At 35.1% G+C, this 26621-nt stretch overlaps 1 protein-coding gene across 1 annotated transcript in view; it reads left to right on the forward strand.

Annotated features, from left to right (window-relative positions):
* The window catches only part of LOC150092349 (enhancer of mRNA-decapping protein 4-like), a 406953-nt gene that overhangs the window by 287643 nt on the left and 92689 nt on the right, over window positions 1–26621 (forward strand). The window contains exons 18-19 of the mRNA XM_090414848.1: window positions 12269–12397; window positions 19022–19048. Of these exons, the coding sequence (XP_090270974.1) occupies window positions 12269–12397; window positions 19022–19048 (156 nt within the window). The remainder of the gene's footprint in view (window positions 1–12268; window positions 12398–19021; window positions 19049–26621) is intronic.

The following is a 26621-nucleotide window of genomic DNA, read 5'->3' on the forward strand; positions in this document are numbered from 1 at the left end:
CCATGTGGCCCATATGTTGAATTAATTAAATAATACATTTTATAACATGAATAATAAATTAAAACAATTTCATACCTATACTTCATGATATCACCGTGCAACTTGGCACGAGTCAACCGTGTGAGTCATCAGTAGTGGGGATAACAAAGGCAACTTCATCCGACGACAATCGAGATTTTGGCACACTTTTGCAGTCGTGTTCCTTGGTTCGTCTTTTAATATAATTTAATAATTCAATAACATCAACTATTATTTTCAGAGGATGTATATTTGTTAAAAATAATTTTAAAAATGGGTTCAAGAACACTAAAATTATAGATGAAGGAAGAAGGTTTAATGATGAATGGAACAGCAAATACTTCGTTATTGAAAATAGTGGTAAGCCCCTTTGTCTTACTTGTCATAAAAGTGTTGCTGTTATGAAAGAATATAATATCAGACGTCATTATGAGAATGAACATGAAAGCTAATACACGGATTAGAACTGTGAACTTGGAAAAAATCAAATTAATAAATTGGAAACTTCTTTGACTGCTCAGCAAAACATATTTAAGAAGTAAAGTATTCATAATGAATCGGTTCTTCGTACTAGTTATGTAGCAGGGGAACTTGTTGCGAAAGAAGGAAGGTGTTATACAGATTCAGAATTTATTAAACGATGTTTATTAGCTGAAAATGAACAAATATGCCCAGAAGAGAAGATGTTATTTCAAAATATTAGTTATCTGCCAGGATTTGTACAAGGCGAGTAGAAGAAATCGGTATCAATTTATGTGAGCAACTTAAATTTAAAGCAAAATCATTTGAATGTTACACTCAGGCAATGGATGAAAGTTCTGTTACTTCAGTACTTTCATCCATTGCCTGAGTGTTAATCATATTTATTCATGGCATCAATAGTGACCTTGATGTTCATGAAGAATCAGCCAGTTTGTGTGGTTTAAAAGGTACTACAACCTGCAATGACTTGTTCATAAAGGTAAACGAAACTATTGATTCTTGAGAATTGGACTGGAAAAAAATTATATAGTGTGACAACCGATGATGGAAGAAATATTTGTGGCTCTAACACTAGTGCAGTAGGTCGAATTTGTGCGGAATTACAGAATTTAGGTTATGATAATCCAATGGTGTTCCATTGCATCATTCATCAGGAAGCACTTTGTAGCAAAATTTTATCATCAATGAAAGACATTATGGACGTTGTGATATCAACTGTAAATTACATCTGACGCAACGGTCTGAAACACCGCCAATTTCGAGAATTCTTGATACAATGGAATTGGAGTGTGAGGATGTTATCTGGTACTTGGCTGTTAGATGGTTAAGCAGAGGTGCTGTACTAAAAAGATTTTTTTTAATATATGTGAAGAAATAGATATTTTCATTACAGAACATGAAAATACTGTCCCACAGCTATCGAATAAAAAATGGATTATGTCTCTTGCATTTATGGTAGATATTACAATGTACCTTAATGAATTTAATTTGAACCTGCAGGGCCAAGGTAAATTATTAGCAGAATTGTTTTCTGACATAAAAGCTTTTGAAGGCAAGCTATGTCTGTTGAAGAAACATATGAGGGAAGAGAATCTACATCGATATATTTGTTGCAAATTTGCATCTACAGTTGAATGGCAAACACAAAAGGAAATTTTTTTGTTGGTACCATTGAAGATTTACAAATGGAATTTTCAACAAGATTTGTGGATTTTCATAAAAATAGCATCAAAATGCTGTTATTTTTGAACCCTTTTAATGTCGACATTGATGACGTACCAAACCAACTACAGATTGAAGTTTTGAAATTACAACACAATGAAACATTAAAGAACGCATTTTCGTTAGAAAATGTCCAAAAATTTTATGATGCGTACCAAAAAAAATTTGAAGGATTAATCAGTTTTGGAAAGATGATAGTTGCATTTGGAATCGCATACATTTGCAAACAAGCATTTTCTGCCATGAGTTTTAGAAAAAAATTAATTTCCTTCTCGACTGACTGATGAATATTTGCATGCTTCAATTCGAATTTGCGCCTCAGGTTATAAAGTTGATCTAGATAATTTGGCTAAGGGAAAACAATCACAAAAGGCACATTAATCAGGGAGACATACATATTGTGATGCATAAACTATCTTACTATGTTTTTAGGTGATAATTTTTCATTGAGTTGCATTTTCATGCTTGTTTCATATCTCATACTTTAAATATTTCTGTGTTTTTCAAGATTGATATCATAAAAATTGATAACTTAAGTATTTTTTTTCCCACTCACTATTTTCTCTTAATTAAATGCTTGCAGCCCGATTATTAAAAATAAAAGTTGAATGTGGCCCACGAGTCTGAAAAGGTTGCCTACCCCTGGCTTAGTGAATGGCCTAGTCATCAGTGGGAACCAATGAGACCTCACTTAAGGTCAAATCCGGTCTGGGTAGTCACCCTTCCCATAATGCATAGCATTATACATGTCTGTAAGGATGTACGCTTTGCATTATGGGATACTAAGGTAAGTGATGTGAAGTCATTAGCCTCTGTGTACAAGTTACCCAGTGGTGAAGTTACTTCACATGCAAGCTTTGTTTGCTTACACTTGGATAAAGGATTAAACCAAGAAGATAATTTCTTGGCATTTCTAATTTACAGTATAACAAAGTGAAAACACTTCCAATGTCTATCTCTAATTCAGAGTATTTTAGTAATAAGGTGTGACACCTTTTGGCTATCTACCAATAATTGTCTTGACACTTCAGCAATTTACATTTGATACCAGCAGGCAAACCCTAATATAGGGTATGTCCCTACTTGTACACTATCTACCAATAATTGTCCAGACACGTTAGCAATTTACATTTGATACCAGTGGGAAAAGCCTAATTTTGGGTATATCCACCTTTTGGCTTTGATCACTTCCTGCACCGTTTGAGGAAGATTATCCACCAATGTGCAGCACTGAGTTCAGCAACAGATCAAGGATGTGCTGCTCCAGTTCGTCCCGCAGGTGTTTAATGGGATTGAGGTCAGGACTCTATGCAGGCCAAGGTAGTCAGTTAACACCGATGTCTTCATACCATTCCATAACAGCTGCAGCTTTGTGGCATGGGGCATTGTTGTCTTGATAGTAACACAGGTCTATTCCATAAAAACTCCACAGTGTAGGCAGCACCTGATTATCCAGAATATCAAGGTACTGTATTGCCTTCATGGAACCATGGACAATGACCAGTGGTCCCATTCCAAACCATCTGAATGCATCCCACACCATTACACCTCCACCACCAAACTTTACTGTGGTTACAACATACTGTGGTAGCAAGTGTTCACCAGGCTGCCTCCACACCCACACCCTACCGTCAGGCTAGAAACAGGTGAACTTGATTCATGACTCCAGAGAGTACCCGTTTTCCACTGGTCAGTTGTCCAGTTCACATGCTCTTTCTACCAGGCCAGACAAGCCATCTTGTTCGTTGTTATGATGTTCAGCTTGTGTGCCACTGCTCTTTCATGCAAACCCAGTAAATGGAGTTCTTTTCATACAATATTAGTGCTCACCATGGTGTTACTGGCACTCGGGAACTCATCATGGATGTTCTGTACCGATTGTAGCCGGTTTTGCTTGCCACCCGTTTTAAAACTCCTCCTGTCTGTGTCATTTATTTTCAGCGAGAGCCCAGGGTGTTTTCCTGCACTAATGATTCTAGAACATCTCCATTTGTTGATCACATCGCCAGCCGTTTATTTTGGATGCTCCTGTTGAGTGGCAATGGCACATATGTACATGCCACCAATGTGACAGCCCACAATGACACCTTTCTTGAAGTCACTGAGTTCACCTCGTGTTGCCATATAACCTGTATTCAACTGCTATGATGAAATGCTGCTTCCTACTATCTGTACACTGGTTTTTATGTTCTTGACAAACCTGGAATTTTCCATAACTTCAAATAACAGGGGGTGTCCAGACAATTATTTTTAGATAATGTATATGGAAATATGACTTCTGCATTACTTCAACCTTAGTAACACTTCTGGGCCTGGCTCCCACTGATGAGACTTCAGTAAAGGTTAAAACTAATCTGGGTAGTGACCCATCCCATAATGCATAGCATTATACATGTCTGTAAGGATATGTGCTTTGTATTATAGGATACTAAGGTAAGTGATGTGAAGACATTAGCTTCTGTATATGAGTTGCCAGTCGCAAAGTTACTTCACGTGCAAACCTTGTTTGCCTTCGCTTGGATAAAGGATTAAGCCAAGAATATAATTTCTTGGCATTTTAATTTACAGTATAGCAATCCCTTGATTAATGTGCCTAATGCATTCTTTAAAACAGGCGCATTAATCGAAAACGCACTAATCGAATATAATAACCTATGGATGGAAAAAAGTATAATTCGTTTCTGAAATGTCTTTTTTTTTTTATCCTTGATTTTTTTATAAAAGAATTAGGGTATGTCTCAGGGCCTAGTTAAAGGAAAACTATGAAGCTGAAAGACAATAAAACATATTCAGAATATAAATTTATTATTCTACTTCTTAACAAAGAATTGAACTAACATAGATTGGTGGTCATTCTGTTTCTTTTTTTCATACAACTGACAGTATGACCCTGTGGCCTCTTCTACTACTGCAATTTTACTGTTTTTCTCTTCATTGGGGTCAGTCTCTAAGCATTGCTGCTTAAAAACTGCTATTACACGAAAAATATTTTCAAATTGTTTCTGTGAAATCTCTTTGGGCTTTGTCAGTGATTAAATTTTCTTTATATTCTTCACGATCTTCACGCTGTGCATCTGAATTTAGTTTAACACGTTCATTGCCAAGCTGAAAATTGGAATTTCGTGTGGTGGCCAAATTTTTTTTATTTTTTTATTTAGTTTTTATTGCGCTCAAAATAAGTTAATATATTATTTATATGCTTTTATTATTATGTACATAGGATTTATGTACTCTAAATATCTATTACGCGATATCGCGTGATATGTAATTCGGTCAAATAAGTTATATATTTTACAAATAACAAACATTTAAATATAATAATTATAACTTTAATTATCAGTCTTTTATAATCACATAGAATTTTTAAAAATAACATACAAATTGAAAAAAATAATTATCAAAAATCAACATTTATAGGGAACTTACTAAAAAAAAAAAAATACTCAAAATAAATAAAAACCAAACTTCAAGCACGCTAAATCAACGAATAACTAAACAAAATCGTCGCATCGTCACTTTGTCCGAACGCCGCCATTGTGGGCACTGGCTAACATAAACAATAGACAATGGTTGGCGGCCATCCCCACTCCACGAAAGTCGATCTCTTCCCTAGTGGCCAATATAAATATTACGCGCCATTTCGCTGTGGCCGCTATACTATTCCGCTTAGAAACTCGATAGCGACGTCCACGCGATAACGCATGATCGGCCGACGGGCGAGAACTCGCATCATGCGATATCGCGTGATTGGCGATGAACGTTTTGCGACGGAATCACCCAATTCCTCAGAATGCGATTTAATTAACTTAGATTCATTTGAAAACCCTCTAAAATCATTTGCAGTAATTTCATTCGACTTTATAACCAGGCTGAGATTTCTTTGATTTGGCCAGAAAAGTCTTGGAAAGCATTTGCTTCCTAAAATAGCCAGTTTCATCGACATTAAATATTTGTTGGTTACAATACCCCCCCCACACACACACACCCACACACACACAATTTTCTTCAAAATCTCTGGATAATTTGCGACCACATTTTTATCTGCATTTGCAGCTTGGACTGTGAATTATGTAGGCTATTTCTCTTTTTGAAACACTCAAACCACTCAGCACTAGCATGGAATTCTTCTGGTTTTCCATCATTGATAGCCCTTTATTTCAGGGTTGCAAAGAGACTTAATGCTTTTGATTTAACAAGGTCGCACTAATCGAAAACACACATTGGGGGCGCATTAATCGAGGGATTGCTGTATAACCAAGTGGAAAAACTTTTAATAAGCTCCCTGGGAGCTGATGAGCAATACTTGTAAGATATTTATTACAAGAAGGATTGATGGTTAAAATTATCCTGCAAAGTAAAATCTGACTTGAAACTTAGATCTGGGCATTATGAAAAGTAAGATGGAGGAAAAGGGTTACTTTTTGTGTGAAAAAGACAGAATTGAGTTTTGTTAACATTAAAGTGACATGATTATCAGGATTTGTAAAGAATGGTTTGAAGGTTAGAATTTAGCATTTGTAGGAGTAGAAATTTGAATATTTGTTGTTTTGCATATTACAAAGTTAATCAAATTAGAACAAGGAGTGCAACGTAATGTCATCAGAAAAAAATTATAGATTGCAGTTTACAGACAATTGAAGGTGGTTGATAAATAGTAAGAAAAGAGAATAGGTGAAGTAATGAAGCAGTGTGGAGTCAATGCATTAATTGCAAACCGTTGGGAATAAAAATCCATCCATCATCATACGACAAAAAAGAAAGCTTGCCACAGCCATTTACAGAAGGGGGGGGGGGAGTGAGAGAGATCATCTGATGAAACTTGTTTACTATGCTTTGTGTTGGATCCAATTAAATGATTGTTCTAGAGTATTCACTTGAGTTTCTTCAATCATTGTAAAAGACTTGCTGATTCAAGTACCATCTTTAGAATTAATGTTTAATGATATTAAAATTCATTTAACTGAATTCAGTCTGTCCGTTTTCTTCAGAGGTATATATGCAAAATATATAGACAAGCTTAAGCACAGTGACCAGAAAACTGCAAGAATTTTATTTCCTAACCATAGCACACTGCTGTATTCTAGTGAGAATTAAAAAAAAAAGTCTTGAATCGCGAATTATGGAAATTTATGGCTAGAGTTTGTTGATTGGTGTTAAGATTAACTTTCTGAATGCTTTTATCCAAAACTGTCTATTAAAAAAAAAGTTAGTTTTTAATGAATAATCTGTGCTCTGCTGGAATATAGTATACAATTGGATCTGATGTTCTTTTACTTCATGCCCTTGATGTATATCCTTGGCACTTTTTAGTTGATGGTTACAACTAAAATGTTCTAACAACAGCAGCAGACCAAATTCTTGAAATCTTGAGGGCATCATGTTCATTCAGGTTAGGAGAGTTGATGATGGCTTAAGTTTCTAAACTTCCTCTCATACCAGAATTTGATATGGTATAATTTTTGGGTTCCTTACAGAATATTTCCTCTTAGATTATATCCTATATCTGATTCTTTAATGATACTTGTGACATAATGATTAGAAATGTATACACGTTTACCCAAGAATAATGTTTAATTTACAAAATATTTCGGTCTGAATATTACAGACCATCTTCAGTGGCTACATAGGAATAGTTTTAAAAAACAAGGTGGAATACGAACAATTGATAATTCACACAGAGAACGAGCCACGTGATGTCATATCACTAAGTATTAGAAAAGTAAACATTTTCATAATTAAAGATATTAATTCAGAAATTCATATAATAATCTTAAATAACATTAGACTAATATAGGAAATTTACATTTAAAAAAAAAAAAATTAATGTGTTATCCTGATTAAACTTTCCCAAATTTTTGATATAGATATACAGTCATTATTATTCAAGTCAGGACGTTGAAGTAAGGCTTTCACACTTTCTTTAAATAAACGTTCAAATTTGTAGCGATATCTGTGTAGGAGGAGAGTCTTGGACCAAAGGATGTTGTGGCTTGTTTCTAATCCATGCTGAGCTAATCCAGATTTCTCAGGTTTGTTGTGTTGAATTGATGATTGATGCGCTTGAATTCTTTTTTCTATAGAACGTCCAGTTTGTTCAAAGTAGGAAAGATTACAGTTGTACTGTAATTTTTCTGAATTCAGAAAGATTTCAGAACCAATTTCAAGAATTCTGAAGAAATCATATTTCTTCAGAATTCTTGAAATTGGTTCTGAAATCCTGGAAATGTAAGGAATTGGAACTCTATGTATTGAATCTTTGCTGTTCTGTGTTGGATTGTAAGAATCGAAAAGATGTTGTGTACTCTTTTCGGAGAAGCCATTTAGTTTCATGTGATGTTTGATAGTCGAATGTTCTTTCTGTAATAAATGAGAAGTTGAACAGTTAGTTTTGGCTCGTTGGATTAAACATTTTATGATTCCTGTTTTTTGACAAGGATGATGAGCAGATTCTTTGAGAATATAATGACCTGTGAAAGTTGGTTTTCTGTAAACTGTTGTTGTAAGAATACCTGAAGGTGAGCGGATGAGAAGAACGTCTAAAAATGATAACTTGTTGTCTTTTTCAATCTCCATGATAAACTTTATACGAGAATGTAAGGAATTGATACTGCTTAAAAAGGAAGGTAAGGAATCTCTATTGTGAGGCCACACAGCAAAGATGTCGTCTATATATCTAACCCAAAAGGATGATTGAGGGAATATAGATGAGAACAGAACTTCTAGACGTTCTAAATAAAAGTGGGCAAGAGCAGGAGAGAGTGGACTTCCCATGGCTGTTCCTTCCACTTGGTTGTAAAATTTTACAATAATCTTTCTCTGAAATAGCTTTTATGATGATAGTGCTTTCCATTCCTCTTTTTTTTTTATTTTCAAAACCTTTTAATGCTTACATGATTTAATCTTTAATATGCTCACTAATGCTTTAAATATTGATCTCCTTGCCTTTAAGTCCATGTATGCAGGTATTCCTGGAAAAGGAAAGTTTCAGGCATAATGAAGGAATTATCAATTTATCTCCAAGAAATTTTAACCGAGTAGTAGTAAATTATCGATCTTTCATGCCTGTTATTTTTCTCAGTCCACTTACTAATGATAAGAAAGCAGTTAAATTTTCCTTGTGGTTGCAGAAAGCAAAAATGTACTTAATAGTTTAATTTGCACTGTTCTCATACATCTTCTCATGACATTTCACAATAGGAAATCAAATAGTTCTTGAAGGATGAACAGAAGAGTAGTTAAACACCTTGGCAGACCTATCGAGAAAATTCTGATACTTGTTGTCTGAATATAGAACTGAAATCTGAGTTTATATATTCCTTAATTTTGTAGTCATTATCAAGAATCAAAAAAAAAACAAATGATTATTTGATAGGTACATCCCTTTGCATGTCTTTTGATATTCAAGTGTCATTGTAGCTATCTCTCAGATTGTTATTATTCATTAGGTCTTTTTTGTTATCAAGGACAGAAAATATGAAAATTCGGCCATATCTAAGGATTGAGAAACTTTTCCAAAAAAAAAAAAAAAGAAGAAGAAGAAGAAAGTTGGATTGTCAAATAAAGATATTAGGCAGTCTTGTACTGAGTTGGCATGGGTTTCTCCTCAGATTGATGCTAAGTAGACAAATAATAATACTTATCATCAGAAACCTCAAGAGAATCAAGGATTCATAGAGGGAAACCATACATCATCCAATAGCTGTCATACATTTTCATAAAATCATTTACACTAGATGTACTCACCACTTCACCAGGAAAACTTACTCACTCACTGTGCTGTGAGCTAACTGGCTGCTTTAACAGCACACTAATCCAACTTCCACAGATACTTTTTTGTCTTGCCCACACCTTCCATATAACAAAAAATTTCATCAGCCATGATCCTATAACATCCTTTCAAAAGGTTATAGATCCCTTTCATATCACTCCTATTTATCCAGTACCAATGTATGCAGTCCACGTACTCTGTCTGTCCTCGTAATCTACAGTCTGCAATCCTGATGTCATCTTCTTTGCAGCTTCTCTACAATTTCTTTATCCCCTAGAAAACCAGGATACCAGATCTGTGTACAGTAATCTAGGTCTAGTTGTAGCAAGCTTTAAAGAGGTAAAAAAATTTCTAATCTTTACATGTAATTTTTTGTTTCAGCCTTGCACTTATCCTCTGAGTTGTATTTGCAGTTTTTGCTATGTGACCTCTGAATTTCAGATTACTATCCAGCATAACTTGGTTGATTGAGTTGTTGAGACAGAGCTTGTAGAGCAGGTGCCCTCCCTCGATGAGTCTCTGGACTCCCTGAAGGTGTCAAATAACAATAATAAAAACTTCAAGATTCTCATCCTCATTAGTTTCTCCAAGCATAATCTTGCCAATATAATATGACATCAGATATCTCATTACATCAAAGTGCGTAACTTTACATTTGCTAATATTGAATTGATAGCCCTAATCATTTGCCTGTATTTGCAACCCATTCATATCATTCTGTTAAGTTCAATATATCAGTAGCAGTCCTGATTGTCCTGCCCATCTTTGCATCATTGGCTGATAGTTGAACATCTCATGTCAGGTCTTCCCAATATCTTTAATAGTATAGATCGAACCCAATGGTGCACTGACTGATCCTTAGAGTACCTCACTGGTCACCTTAAATATGGCAGATTCACATCACCATATGATACTTTCTGATACCTATCCCTCAGTCACCCACTTATCCAAGTTAATAGTTTATATCCCAATTACATATTTTTCAGTTTATGTAACAGGCTTTCATGTAATAACCTATCAAATAATTAACAAGGTCTCCAACAGTAAATAATGTATTCATTCCCTTTATCCAACTCAGCTGTACCATTATTAAATATGAGCAAACTGCTCAGACATGACCTCCTCTTAGTAAAAATCCATGCAAAATATATCTGCCTATTAATTCATATCCCATTTCTATATGTGAGTTTTTACCATCTTCTCTAAAATCCTCACAACCACTCCAGAGATACTGATATATCAGTAGTTAAACATGTAGAAAGGCTTATGTGTTTGTTGTACATGTTTACATCAGTGAACATAAAAGATACATCTGGCACTATTGCTATGGCAAGACGGGCCTAGCAGATCATGCTTTGGATACCCCTGCACACACAGGATCAACTGGAAGAAAACAAAAGTACTGCACAGAAGCTTTTACGCCAGAGAGATTGTTCTTAGAAGCAACAGAAGCCTTGAAACATACTCCAAATCTCAACAAACATGGCTGTATAAATTTGCCTAAGATTTGGGAGACAGTCATCTTAAGATATGACTAGTACCTGCTTCCTCTCTCTGTTTTTTTTTTTTTTTATAGATAGGTGGCACCTAATTAGGACTTTAGTCTTTGTGTTGTTGCTACAATTTTTTTTAAACTAGTCCCTTTGTTACACCATGTTGTAATCTCACGTACTGTGACAAACTGTGTTTTTGTACTCTTAAGATGCTGATTATAACACCAGCGAAATATCAGCAATAAGTCAATAAATAATTATTTACTTATAATTCTGTGTTCTAATATATACCATCAAAATTAAACAACATGTCAGTAGTTAGATATATCAGTTTTTGCAGCACTTCTGCATTGGGATAATAATTATTATTATTATTATTCATGACATTTCTAAGGAGTCCGAAGACTCATCATGGGAGGACACCTACAATACAACCATCTCCAACACTACACTGAACCTCTACTACCAATCATCTCCATTGACGCCATCTACTGTCCACCACAACCAGTATTTTTTTTGTCTGTAAATTGCGTGTGTTCTGAAGGGCTGATTTGTCTGTATGCGGGATGAAAAACCCGAGTTTCCAGGAGGAAAACCCTGCTACCTCTGTATACGACTCATCATGGGAGGACACCTACAATACAACCATCTCCAACACTACACTGAACCTCTACTACCAATCATCTCCATTGATGCCATCTACTGTCCACCACAACCAGTATTTTTTTTGTCTGTAAATTGCGTGTGTTCTGAAGGGCTGATTTGTCTGTATGCGGGATGAAAAACTCGAGTTTCCAGGAGAAAAACCCTGCTACCTCTGTATGAGATCAGCTAACTCACCTTCGATTGAAAAAGTCCATATAAAGATTCCTCCTGTCACGATGAGAATCGAACTTAGGCCTATTCCAATAGAAGGATGCAATGTACCGTCATTCTTCCAATTGCACTACGGAAGCGCTAAATAATGATACATTATTTTATTCGTTTTAGAAATTATGGACTTTACAACCGTGCTATAAATAACTCTTTTAATAATAATTTTTATAACACTGTTGTAAAGTCCATAATTTCTAAAATGAATGCTGATCACCATGTAACACTAAAAGAAAGGATACATTCTTTTAATTTCTCTGAGATCTTTCCCAAGCTGAGACTCATATTATACAAACATCTTTTCATTTTAAACATGAAATTCTTTAAGATAATAAAACCATAAAATCAAATTTCTCTGTGTTAATAATTACGATCCATTTTAAATATCATAAATTTTATTTATTTAAAATAGAGATATTAGTTTGCAGCAACCAATAAGAGAACAAAAGGCTTTTACTACTAGGCACTCGCAGCAGCCTGTGCCCATACGTCATAATGGAGATATGTCCCCAAGTGCTGATTCCAAGTATTTGCTGAGTAGGTAAGTAAAATGTTTAAAATTCTTATGTCTATAGTTAAACCAGTAATTCAGCATATTATAACATTATAATGTACTGTAATTTACTAATAACCTTTCAAGGGTGGGAACCATATAAAGTAAACATATATATTATATTTTATATTATATTAGTATGTTATAACATTGTAATGTACTATAATTTACTAACAACCTTTCATGGGTGGGAACCACATAAAATAAATATATATTTTATTTTATATTATATTATATTCAAATTCAAACAAAGAATCCATTGTTATATTACAAAGTGGTATAGCACACAACTGTGCACATCATTAAAAACACACTATTATATTATGTTGTGTTGTTGTGTTTTATGTTATGTTATTGACTGTGCAAGGCTGTTAGCCATGTGTATGGGAATTAGACTTAGTCCACAACCCATGATTGGTTAATTGGCATACATACATTATTATACAATTAAAAGAGCATTTTTTCTTTGGAAAGAAAAAAGAGACAGATGACTTTATGGCTGTGAAACATGGACTCTAAATGCAAATGCAAAAATTAAGAACACAATTTAGTATGGAAATAAATATTCTTAGATTCTCAGTATCACAAGACTGGATCACAAAAGGAATATGTAGATAAAAATCAAACCAAAGTCTCTGACATCATAGGAAGAGTGAAACATCTGAAGTGACAATGGGCTGGGCATATTGCTCAAGGACGAGATCGGTGATGGACAAAAGAAATACTGGATTGGATTCCACGAGAGGAAAAATGACCACAACACCAACCTAAATCACAGTGGATTGATGATGTCATCAGATTTGCAGGAATTACACGGGAAAGGCCTTCATCTAGCAGTGCAATGATAGTGGCTAATGATGATGATATATATATATATTTACACACACACACACACACCAGATTGTATTATTTGTCTCATGGGCAGGATTTTCCATATTTGAACAGTTCTAAATGTTTGTAAGTTTATGATAAACTTTGGTGTTATTGTGATCACTCAATCAAGGACTGTTAAGGTCAAAAGGCTTCCCCCCCCCCCCCTATAGGGTATGTATGAACAGGGCTACTGTTCATTTGTGGTGCTATGGGTGCTTAGTTGCTGCTGAAAAGATAAATATGTGTGAAATATATCCTCAATTATATGAGGTTTTTTTTTTTTTTTTTTAATGAACAGTCATCCTGTGTGTGTTTTTAATGGTGTTTATAGTTGTGCACTATACCAGTTAGTAATATAACAATGGATGCAGCAATGGATTCTTTGTTTGAATTTGATTTAAGAAACTTTGTTCAATGTTGTGTGTGGAAATGTATGCTTTGGTGAATGAAAGTAATTTGCGGCCGGGGGGGGGGGTAATAATATTAGAATGTCAGAAGTGTGTATTGATCAGGCAGTTTGAGGATCATGAGTTACTGAATGCAAGCACAATTTCAAACGAAGTAAATGAGATGACATGGTGTTAATGATGCTTGCTAGGAGGAATAGGACCATGATGATTGGAGATGTCAGACTACAAAACATTGATAGTGGCGTGAATGATACGTGTACGTGAAAGATCATGAAACCAATAGAAAAAGAAGAGTTAGATATGATGTCAAAAATTCTGATGCATCAGTGCTTGCTTGCTTACTTCACAACACCATGTTAGTGAGTAAGGATGTGCTGAACCATGATTTGGCAAAATAAATCAATACCAAATATTTGGTTTGTAGTTCGACTAAAATCACTGAATATTCATTTCCTTTCCTTCGTGGTTACACAGTGATCAAAATTCATAGAAAAATTTTGGAAACAACCACCATGTTAGAGTAAAACTTCAAACTCAGTTTAATATAAACCATAATAAAAACTTGACATTTCGACTTTCACATTAAGGTCATCAACTGGAGTATACACGCATATACAAATAAACAAGCTGCACTACAATCTACATGGTATGCTAAACTTACATTTATCAACCATTAAAACTATTGCCCTGATCTCTAGTGGGGGGGGGGACTCTCACTACATCAACGCTAGAGTCCTGTTATTATTATTATTATGTATTTGGTTACAAAAATAAATTAAGCTAAAGAGCAACATGTTCACACAAAGTTACTCATATAAGTATACATATAAATTAAAACAAAACAGTATGAATGGTGGCCAATAAAAGCTGAAATAATTGCTTAGAGTCCTAAAGTCAGGGTTTGCTTGCACAACATCTAAGTGGGTTATCTTGAAGATAACCCACTTAGATAACACATTTAACCCACTCGAAGATCTAAGTGGGTTAAATGTGTGCCATCCAAATTCTTGGGATTTTTATGCCACCATTATTATTAAGATTAGGATGGTTAATCAAAATTTCACATGCTCCTTTAAATTTCCATTCATACCAAGTTTTTGCATGATGTAAAGAACATGTACTTTTCCAATTTAGTGTGGGGTGTTAAAAGCATGATCTGAGAGGCCTGCTTCACCAAAATTGTTAAATTTGATATGTTGTTTGTGTTCTTTTTTTTTTTAGATAGGGATTGTACATCCAGCTTCACCAATATAAAGTAAGTTACAGGTACAATAGATAAGATAAACCCCAGGGTGAGCCAGTGGGGGAGAGTATTCTTAGAAGATCCTTTAGCATACCATGTAGTTGTAGTGCTCCGTGTTTCTTTGTATATATGTGTATACTCCAGATGATGGTGTATGAAGGGATGTTGGGTGGCAGCTACATGTTCCAAGACTTTCCGAATGGTGGAATTATTGATGATATTTCAGACGAACATTTCCTATAGAATAAAGAGAAATATTTCTCTTTATTCTATAAAGAGAAATATTTATAGAATACACTACACACATAACACTACAACTGTGCAAAAGTGGGAGGAGTGAGTTGGTAAGAGATGGGTTATTAATCAATCTACTTTCTCTCCTTTATTGAGTCAAGCATGTTGAAGGAACTCTTAGGAGCTCCACACCAAATGTGAGAGCAGTATTCAAAGCTGAGTGGATTTATGATTTGTATAAGAATAACAGCTGTTCAGAGGTGAAATAACATCTTGAGCGAAAGAGAAATCCTAGTTTTTTTAGAAGCTGAGGATGTGATGTTTGTGATGTGTTTATGCCAGAAGGGGCTGGGTTTTATTAGCATTGAAATTGTGAGGAGGTTATCTGAACCCCATTGGAGGGTGTCTTGGAGATCAGAATTGAGGGCGATGATGGTATTTGTTCCGTAGATAGAGGTGAGTTGTGCAGAGTAAGGTTTATCAAATGAAAGGGAGGAGTGCAATGTGCTGTCATCAGCAAAACTGTGCATTGGGTTAGACGTTAACTGAAGTAGGTAATTGATATATAGCAGGAAGAGAGTTGGTGAGAGGACAGAACCTTGTGGAACCCTGGCATTAGTTGAATGGTGAGAGGAAAAGAAACCATCCACCATCATACATAGTGTGCATCCAGGCAGAAAGCTGACAATCCAACTGCAGAATTCCTGAAACAGAACAAATGATGGCAGTTCACTTTGGGCAACAGCACTAATACCCCCTCCTTGTGCACCTGATTTCTTCATTCAATGAAGAGGTAGCAGTGAGTGCAATGTTGCATATACCACGTTGACAGCTTTTAGCAAAATGGGCACTCATTTGATGAACATTCTCTTCTGCATCTGTTACCCTTGCACCATCTGCATTCAGTAGAGTTATTCTTTCTTTTACTTGCAGCTTAATGATAGAATTCTTTGGGAATGTCTTTAGCTTGCAGAGCCAGTTTCTTTTCATACTCAGACTTAGCTTTCCATACAACATCGTGATTCTTCTGGCTTGCTGCTTATATTTTCATAACGAACATCATTCTAATGCACACAGTATTCCTTCCACATTATCCTTTTTTCTAATGAATCTCTTGCTTGATAAGATTACACATCCGTTTCACCCCTAGTCTGTTTATTCTTCGAACTCTTGGGACACATTCTGTTATTGCATCATTTGAGCATTTTTTAAAATGCTGCCCATGCATTGTCAGTATTCTTCCCATCCAGCAGCCAATACCAGTGCATTGAACTCATCATACTCCTCAGTTGGTCATAATTTCCTGCTTTGTAGTTTAGTATGTAACCTTTTCTGAATGAAACATTCATAAACTTAACCACTTCCCAACTGAATACCACATGATCACCGTCACCAGCATGACGCAGAATAGTTACATCTTTAACTGAAATCCCCTCTGACAATCAGACCTAACACTCTTTTACCTTGAGTTTCTTCTATCACATGTTGATTGATTGAGGAAGTTGTTTCGTACCAGCTGAATAAATTCAGTTTAATTTTCCTCATGAGATTTTATTGTTACCCAATCAATGTTTGGATAATTAAGGAATTCCCCCCCCCCCCCCCATTATGATATGGGGGTACTTTTTTCACATCCAGTGTCTTTATTTGATGATGCATTTCTTCATCATATAACCAATCCACTAGGTCTGTAACAACACCTCACTATGTATTTGATCTTGTTAACCTCCACCTCACACTAGATGACTTCAAACTGATTAAAAAAGATCTAGAGCATTCGGGGAGTAGAAAGAGTTATCAGGAATTTGAATAGGTAAATGCAGCAGCATAGCTGGGCGGAAGGGGGGTCTGCCCCGGGCAGCACTTTTTTGTCATTTATGAAAACTTGCCATACTGTCTATAAAACAGCAACTGAGTGATAAAATAGACTTCGACAGTGTCATCAACGATTTTGCTAACAGAAAAGGTACCCTTGAACCAGAAAAGCAAGAAAAATAACATTTTAGAATGTTGGAATTAAAGTTTTACTTCAAAAATAAACATAGTGTTTTTAATTTATTTCTCTATACGTCGTTTTGACTTTTTGTAATATTTTTGGTGTGTGTTGAGAGGGGCAGAAAAATCAGGGACTGCCCCAGGCAGCAAAAGCTCTAGCTACAACACTGGGTAAATGTATAATATCAGGTCACACGTCTGCATCACATCCAGTTTGGCTGCTAGTTGGAAAAGGAGAGCCATTTGGAGTTGTGGGCATGAAGGTGACTCCTCTTCGAATATATTGATTGCAGAAAGTTGGGCTTTATGGATATGAATGTAATGATGCCAGAGTCGTTGTTGAAATTCAGATAGCAATTAATACAGCAGGTGAATGTTACTGAATTGCACATAGTACCTTTGAACCAGAGGAGGTTAAAAGTAGGAGGATTCTAAATTGGGCAATCCTGGTAGGGAGTGTTGAATCTCATGCACAGGTCCCACCCTTGTGGTGAAAGAAACTGTGTGTGTGTGTAATTTTGGACATTGAAGTTGGACTGTGGTATTTGTAGCTGCAATTTAAGTTTCAAGAATTGGCCCCACTGTCTGTAAGTGATATACTCATTTGCGTTGGTGTTTATGCCACAGTTGTTAACGTTAAAGTGAGTTTCTTGTAGGGATTCTGATGTGTTGTATATTGTTCTTGGTTTGACTTATCTTATATGTTAGATTAGTTTTTGAAGGTAACTAATTTCAATCACAGTATCACTGTAGGTGTTTGTGTTTCATTTTGGTTCTGAGTTAGATGAGAGGTAGGGTGGGGACATACAATAAAAGGAGATATCTTGGATATGACTTCCTTACAGAGTGCAACCAATCTTCTTGCCATAATGTGGCCTCAAGAGTGCCTGCCACCTGTTAATACTTGGACTCTACATTCAGGCATGATCTTGAAAGAGTATGTGGCAGTAGGATTATGTACCTGCTGACCAGGAAGCCTCCTAACTCGTTACTGACCAGTTTGGACCCGTGTACTACATGTCAGCTGGCCTACAGTGGTACTGCAGGCTGACTGTGCATAATGATGGTGAAGGATCCACAGGCACACCTCCCACACAGAAAGCACTTACGGTGTCTGGTCTGTTGTATGGTATCAACTTGGTTGTAAAGACAACATAATGAATAACTGCCATGTTGAAAAGAGGTATCGATGGAAAATGGGGGAAGCAAGTCGATCGTTATTTTGTATGACTATTATTTATCTTTATTATTCTATTACTACTCAAGCAGTAGAGGGATTTCATCCTTTACAGTCTGTTTGGTATTTTCATTCATCATTTGTCTCATCCTTATTTATTCAACAACATATACTGAAACTAGTATCCTAAAGAGGTATTAATTGTCATGCTTCAAATGTATGCCTATTATCACTGTTGCATAATTCTAACAAATTATTATTAGAATTAAATTATGCACTATATAAAAGATAAGAGTATTTGCTAGAGGTAATGTTTTTAATTATTTATTGATAATATATATCAACCATTTTCCAACATCAAGGAGTAAGGAAGAACAATAAAAGTAGCATAATCACTGATAAAGCAGTTATAGTTATATTTAAATATAAGGTGATGAATAAAGGGAAATATGTTTTTGTTAATTTTCAATTTTATTACATTTTTTAGATTGAAGTGCCTATTGTGAGCTATATAATACAAAAGATTTGTTCGTTTCATATAATTTTGCATTATTAGTAATTTTATGGTACCACTGAGACACAGATAAAGAGATTTAATTGTCTTTAATATTATTTATGCATGGGAGAGTGGCAGAGAATTCTCTAATTTCTGAAGCACTTTTTTTAATTTATTTTTATAGTAATTCTTCACTGAAAGCCACACCGAGGTAAGGCAGTCATGTAGTTTTTGTGTTGAAATTATAATTGACATGTTATTTGAATAAACAGTAGTTACTGTTATTTTATTCAAATGTCAAAAGTTATTGCTCTTAATAAATTCAAAAAAAAAGTATATAAATGTGATCAAAGTCTAATTTTCTTTGAAATGAAATGTTTATTAAATCTTAGAATGCTTAGTTTTTTGACCCCCCCCCCCCCCAAAAAAAATCATGTTTTATCTTTATGCTTCTTACTGTGAGGTATCCAGTCCAAGATTTCTCTAGGGCCTCTAGAACAGTGCTTCCCAAACTTCTGGATGTCAGAGCCCCCTTTGTAAAATTAAAATCTCCCCCCCCCCCCCCCCCCCAAAAAAAATTGCTTTTTTTGAGTCTGTTTCTGCTTCTTCTTCTTCTGATTGTTCGCGGGATTTTTTTTTTTTTTTTTTTTTTTATCAGCCACTTATCCATCTCAGGGTTAAATTTTTTAATGTAGAACACATCAAATAATATCACCACTTACCCATACTAGCACACTACAGACTGATAATATGAAATTAGTGAATATTACTGAATAAGGGAATCCCCGGACCAGGAACATTTTTCTCTTTTGTGAGTTTTCTCCCTTTACGGTAATTAAGCCTAACGCAAAACAGACAGCAAAGGCAGGTTATTAAAACGTGCATACGATTGGTGCGGTATTAACAAAAGATCGCACGACTGAAAGATAAAAGCATAGCTGACAATTGAGTTGAAATGCTAACTCTCTTCAGCCGAATTCCGTATGTGAAACTGCCATAACATTCATTATATATATATTACTTAGTTTTAACACTTTTATGAATTTTAACACGTTCGGTTGAATTTTATTGCTGCCTTGGGAAATCGAACTCACACACATCTAATTAATAACAATAGTTTTTAGTTAGATACTGTGTTTGCCCATGCAACATATGGTTTTGTTTCTGTCTATATATACAGCATAGTTTCTGTATGAGGGGACATGTGATTCATTAATTAGTATGTTTTTATCTCAGTTGTCTCTAATTGCACTATTTGTTGAGAAATATATTACACAGACTCCTCATACCTTATTCACTAGCATAATAAAAGTATTTGTTTTTATTGCCTCTGCAGTATAGTGGCTGTTAGAGAGGGGTATTGTTTACCACTGCAAGGGAGTTACTATCTCCCCACATGAATTTGTTTAAGCTTTTTTTCATGTGTGAAGTATATGCGAAACTTTTATCGGTGACAGAAAACTAGCTCGGATAACAGTGATAATATAAAACGAGTTTTGAGTCCCTGATTACGAACGTGTGATGAAAGAGACAGGAAGATTTGGAGCTTCCCTGGAGAGCATTCGAAGTAAATACAATTAACCACTGATTTGAAATGAAACATATCAATAAGCAATATTTACTAATATTCATTAACCGAAATACGAAGGAAGCAAAGTTTGTGAACCAACACCAATGCATGAATTTTTCCATTAAAATATAAAAAATAACAAAAAAGAAATAATAAATAATAAAAGTTAAATACGCTTCTTTTAAAATAAAAAAATCTACTTAGTCTTAAAACATTTTAAATTTGTTTTCATTATTTCACAGCCCCCTCAACAAAACCTACGGCCCCCAAGGGGGCCGCGGCTCACAGTTTGGGAAGCACTGCTCTAGAAAATATTCAATAACCAGAAGTTGGTTACATTATTTGCTTAATTATGTAAATCTAAGTTGATCAGATACCATATAAGATTAAGAATAACATTCCTGTGACCAGGTGTTTTCATCACAGATCACTTGCAATAAAAAGAGACCTCAACATTTTTGGAATTTTTCTGATAGGAGTAAACTAATTGATAAAAGTTAAATACAACTTATTTTAAAAAAGTATTTTCTTTATTCTTTTGCTCAATGTCTTGAGTATCTTTGGATATGATTGATTTAAAAGATCGAACAATGCCACAACATAAATGACAGAAGGATTAACAATATGGATATGGTATTATAAGTCATATTAGGAGTGCACAGTCTAATTTTAACCAATTATATTAATTACTAAACCTAGTAAGGTTTTAATAATATAAAGTACACAAAAAAATTAATATTCATAAGGAATATTAAGTACAGGTAACGCTCGCATAACGTGGATGTTAGGTTCCACAGAAATGGCACGTTATATAAATCGATTTATGCGAGACTCAGATCACACAGAAAAAGTAGGGTTAGGTTCCAAAATCTTTTTAAGGATTATATAAACAATAACATATCTAACAAAAATATATTTTTATTTAATTCAGGTAATTCATATAAGTTAAGAAAACATATAAACTATGAAACAAAATAAATAGTGTAACCTTATAAAAATACAAATTGTATGTAAACTTCATTGCACATAATGCATAAATGTTTTAGGCAAAATAAAATAAAGTGCATGTTTTAATCGTCACTATCTTCAAAACGAACATTTCGTAGATGTTCTTTATTTACTAGTGGCTGGACGTTTTCATCACTTGAAATCTCTTGGACATCATTGCATACTTAAGCTGATTCAGTTATCAAGAAGTCAGTAATAAGACCTTGCCTACCACCATGCTGCAATTTTTATTAAGTTCATAATATGACCTAAACAAATATCCAGTTGCCTCGTGAATTTTCCGAGGTGCTCCATTGAGGGATCATTATCTGTAAAATAACTCTTGCCAAGTCCAATCCTGCTAATTTCTTTAAACTGAATTCTTTAACGGATTCATCACAATCAGAATCTTTGGCAGAACTTTTCCCGCCATTTGGTTCGACATCATCTATTAATTGTATCAGTTCCTTCTAATTTAAATCTATTTCCCCATCAATTAATTCACTAATTTCATTTTCAACCATATCGCAAACGCCCTCTAAGTGGCCATTACTAAAAAAAAAATAATTTTTTTACATATAAAAGCATTATATATTGTATGTAACTCACCAGAAAATAAAGTGCTCAGCTTGAGATTAATATACTTATGATTTTTAATGTGATTTCCTGGCAGAAAACGAAGACAACTTTCAACATTAAACACTTCATACAGTAAACAATTGATGTACATGCGTGTTAAAGGGTATTTCCCCTAATATAAATTTGCTATGTATAACCACATGCACGATACGAGTAGACGCAAATTTAACGAAGATAAAATTTGATTTTTAAGTCGCGCGTTGAAAAATATATGAAAAGATAAAGGGTTACTACAGTTTGTAGACCGTGTTTTTATAGAAACCGCGTTGTATAAGTACCATGTTGAACAAGGGTTACTACAATTTGTAGACCTCGTTATATCGAAACTTCGTTGAACAAGGGTTATCTGTAATTTAATATGGAGATAATTGTTATCAGTCTGTTCAGATTGTGATGTAATAATGCTTCACAACTCCTCATATATATATATATGTTCTGTCCATAATAAATCTGCTTTTTTTATTTTTTTTATAAAATGTCTATCTTTTTTGCAGTAAACTATGTGAACATTATCCTATTTGTGTTCACAATACTTGAAGTATTTCTTATTGCCTGTGGCCCTCATGATGAATTGCTAAAGATCTCCCTCATTGGTCCAACTAAGATAAAGACGGGACAGAATCCAGCTTTGAAAGTCAACAGTTATAAGTGTCTTAGCATTGTGTCAGATTCTGCAGATCACAAAAATTTGTTTACAAAATTCATAAAAAACAAATCCAACCAACCAACAACAAAAAAAAAAAAAAACCAAACAACCATCAACATTAATTCTTACCAAAAAAATTTCCAAATCCAAGGCCTAACCAGCTATATGAACAATGTGCACTACCACATACAGTCATCTAAACCAGAATTACTATTCCTATCAGAACCTCAACTGCCTAAACTGTACATTACAGTTCTTTCTGAAAGAAGGGCAGCACTTGTTTATCAGAACTGATATACCATGCCAGAGACTGGGAAACCTCACATCTCCACTGCTTTGATTCAAAATTTCCCTAACAAATCAACCTGCCCTTTTCATGTACTCTGTCTCTCTAAAGCTCGACTGTCTACAGTCATAATATCCCATTATGAGGTCATCCTTCTTTTGGACTTCAATGTCCACAACTCAGATTTGCTTCCCTTCTCCAATTTGACTGAACAAGTTGACAGAGATGCCAAGGTGTTCGTCATTAGCAGTGACCTATCACAAATCATCAATCTCTCAACCATAATACCTGACAACCCTCTCTAAATTGTTAACACACTCGGCCTCTTCCTAATAACAGCTCCCCTTCCAAGTATACTGTGGATGTCAGTTTTCTTCTTGATAACTTAGATCACAAACCTCATGCAAGTCTCTTTAGCCACAGAACAACCTTCACCCACAGTTCTCAGTCTTGTGTCCTTTGGCACTCTCATTCATGTGTCGTCTTGTATCTAGGAGGTTGACTACCATGATGTGACTCATGGTTAACTACGGGCATAACGACATGTGGTGAGGACCCTTTGTTTTCCACATATTGTCGTAAGTATTCATGACTGTAATCCGTGTATGTTCATGGGGCCGGTTTGCTTGTTCTGAGGGACGAAAAACCAGAGTTTCCAGGTGAAAAAATCCACTACTTCCATATGAGACTGTCTAACTCACCTTTAGTCAAAAGAGACCAAATAAAGGTTCCTCACATCTTAGATGGGAATCGAACCCCAGGTCTTTCCGACCAAAGGGCTTCGTCTATGCCTACTGAGCTATGGAAGCTCTCCTTTGGCACTACAAGGATGGTAAATGGGATGATCTCATTTCTTCTATTCCTCCTTCCCATAGTCTGATTACTGCTTAAGTTATTCTGATCCGAACACCTGCTCAGATCAAATAATAGAAATCATCCTCTATTATATAGTGAAACCTGTGGAGTATTCATAACTAAAAATTCACGCGTATACCACAGTAATTAAATTTTAATATGTAGATATTAAAATTTAATTACTGTCCATCCACACTGTGAAACTGGATCAACAACTTTTTCACTAACTGCTCACTACATGTCATTGTGGACAGTTTCCTCTCCTCAGATTTCCCCTCCAGGGTTCTGTTCTTTCATCTGCTGTCCTCCTCTTATATATAAATGACCTGTTCTCACAAACTTCAAAACCTGTCCTTATGTTTGCTGATGACAGTACACTCCATTCCTCCATTTCACTTGACTAACCTTGTAGTGCTCAAGTATTAGAATACTCAAGATTCACCTGACAATTGGCCTGAACTTTCTAGCTATATCCCAATGTGGCAAGGACATACATGCAAACTTTAATGCCACCAAAACTCAGTCCTGTCTGATCTCTTACAAGAAAGAGCTTGCATCCCTTCCCCATACCTTCAGTAATACTAGGATATCCAATGATAGTCATATTTCTCTTCTTGGACTACACCTCCGATATTTTTCTTGGCATAAACACATTGCAACTATAGCTTCTACAGCTGCCAAAAAACTTTGCATACTTTTTTTGTTCAAGACACTACTTTACAGCTGCTAACTATACAAATTCCAAATCTGCCCAACCATGAAATATTGTTCCCATATTTGGGGTGGTGCACCAAAATCCTCTCTAAAATTAGCTTGGTTCTATCTAGAAGAGGACAATATGGCTAATTATTGATCCCTCTCTGACATATCTGCTTCAATCCCTTTCTCACAGGCTTTCACTTTCTGCCTTGTGCCTCTTGTACAGGTACTTTCATGGACAGTGCTCTGTTGAATTGACCACTGTTATTCCTCTTCCTCCAAAATCATTAGAACAAGAGCCACTTCTGACCAACTCCCTTTTAAGCTCACTGAACCAACTTCATTCTTGTAGACAGGTTTATACGTTGGTTATGCATTATTAAAACACTTAAGGAATTGAACAACGTAGTTAAGAATATAAATTAAATTATACTTTAATAAATATTTTCAATATTTCGGCAGCGTCACGTTGCCATCTTCTAAAGGAACTTACAAAAAAAAAAAAATTTATGGAATCAGACTCAGCCCTAAGAAATTCTCCAAACCTCAACAAATTTGGTTGTATGTGACTGCCCCAAATTTAGGAGGCTTACATCAGCAAACCTTCAGCCCAATGGCCAAGAGCACCTACTTAGCCCGCTAGAGGGCACCATCAGGACTTTTAGGAGAACAATAGCTTCATCTCTTCATTTCCAGTTACTGTGTTGTAGTGCCTACGTGCACGTGCCTTTTTTTGCAAGTTCCTTTAGAAGATGGTGTGACGTTGCCGAAATATCGGAAATATTTATTAAAGTAAAATTTAATTTATATTCTTAACTACGTTGTTCAATTCCTTAAGTGTTTTAATAATGAACCAACTTCATTGCCTCCTCTTTCATTCCATCTACCTCTGTTCTTTAGAACAGTCTTCCCCACTTTGCTTTCCCAAAAGAATACGATCTTCTGTTGTTTAAACAAAATATGAGCAGATTCCATCTTGTTTCTTTTCCTCTTCCCCATACACATACATTTCCTAATGTGCAAGGAATTATTTGGTTAAGCACTTTTTGGGCAGGTTGAAGATGGAGCTTTGTTTGTTTGTTTTGTTGATGAAAGCCTCACCAATGCCATTAAATAGAAAAGTAAGGTTTTGTATTCACTTTCTTATTATAACAAACCATTCATAGAGCAAAAAAGAGTGTTTCATTGACAAGATCTTATAATATTAGATTTTTGACACCTGGATGGTGAGACTTTGCAGAAATGCAATGTTATGATTTCTATTCTGAAAAAAAGCTGATGATGATGAAAGATCTCATCTAGTTGACAAAGAAAATAAAAGCCTCTAAAAAATTAAATAAAACAAACAGTTCTAATTTTCACTTGTGAAGTATAAACTTTATTCTAGTGTGAATGATTTTAATTTTATTTCAGAATGTTTGGATCTCCAGCTTGCAAGGATTCTCTGTTGTATATCACATTGTATATATAAATTGCATACCTTCTCCAACCCAGATACCATCACAAGTTAAACAACAGTGGCCCAATTGTAGAACCCTGTAGTATTTCACTGGTTCACTCTCTTCTTAGACTTAGCACCTCATTATATCACTCTGAGTAATATAAGGAGTTTTGGTTTGTATAAAAAGCTTCAGTGTGGAATCCTGTCATAAATGCCTTGGCTAAATTATCGTTAATCCATTCATTCTCATTATCCAACTCTGCATTCACTCAGCTATAAAATGTGAGCTAAATGCTAAAGGAAGAAATACCTTTTATATGTGTTGTCCTCTGTAGATTACCAAGGTCTTTCTTTTACCTCTTACTGCATATCCTAATAAGCCTGTCCAACACCTGACCATTCCAGAGATACTGATTGGTCTATAATTGTTTGCTTTATTTCTATCTTCATTCTTGTATAATGGAATTACCTTTCCTTCTGCTCCTTAAGAATTGTGCTTATATTAAGACAAAAAGAATTGTTAATTCTTTTGCGCATTCTTCATTACCTGTACCAGTATATCATCCATTCATGTTCAAATCAAGTTTTTGCAATGGCTTCAGTACCACTAACTTATACACCTGCTCTTTCCTTTAATTCTTCCTTAGTATCCAAATAGCTA

Source organism: Typopeltis vanoorti, chromosome 26 (genome assembly GCF_054136105.1).
Source record: "Typopeltis vanoorti isolate ZY-2024b chromosome 26, IOZ_Tvanoo_1.0, whole genome shotgun sequence".
In the NCBI taxonomy this organism is placed as follows: Eukaryota; Metazoa; Arthropoda; class Arachnida; order Uropygi; family Thelyphonidae; genus Typopeltis; species Typopeltis vanoorti.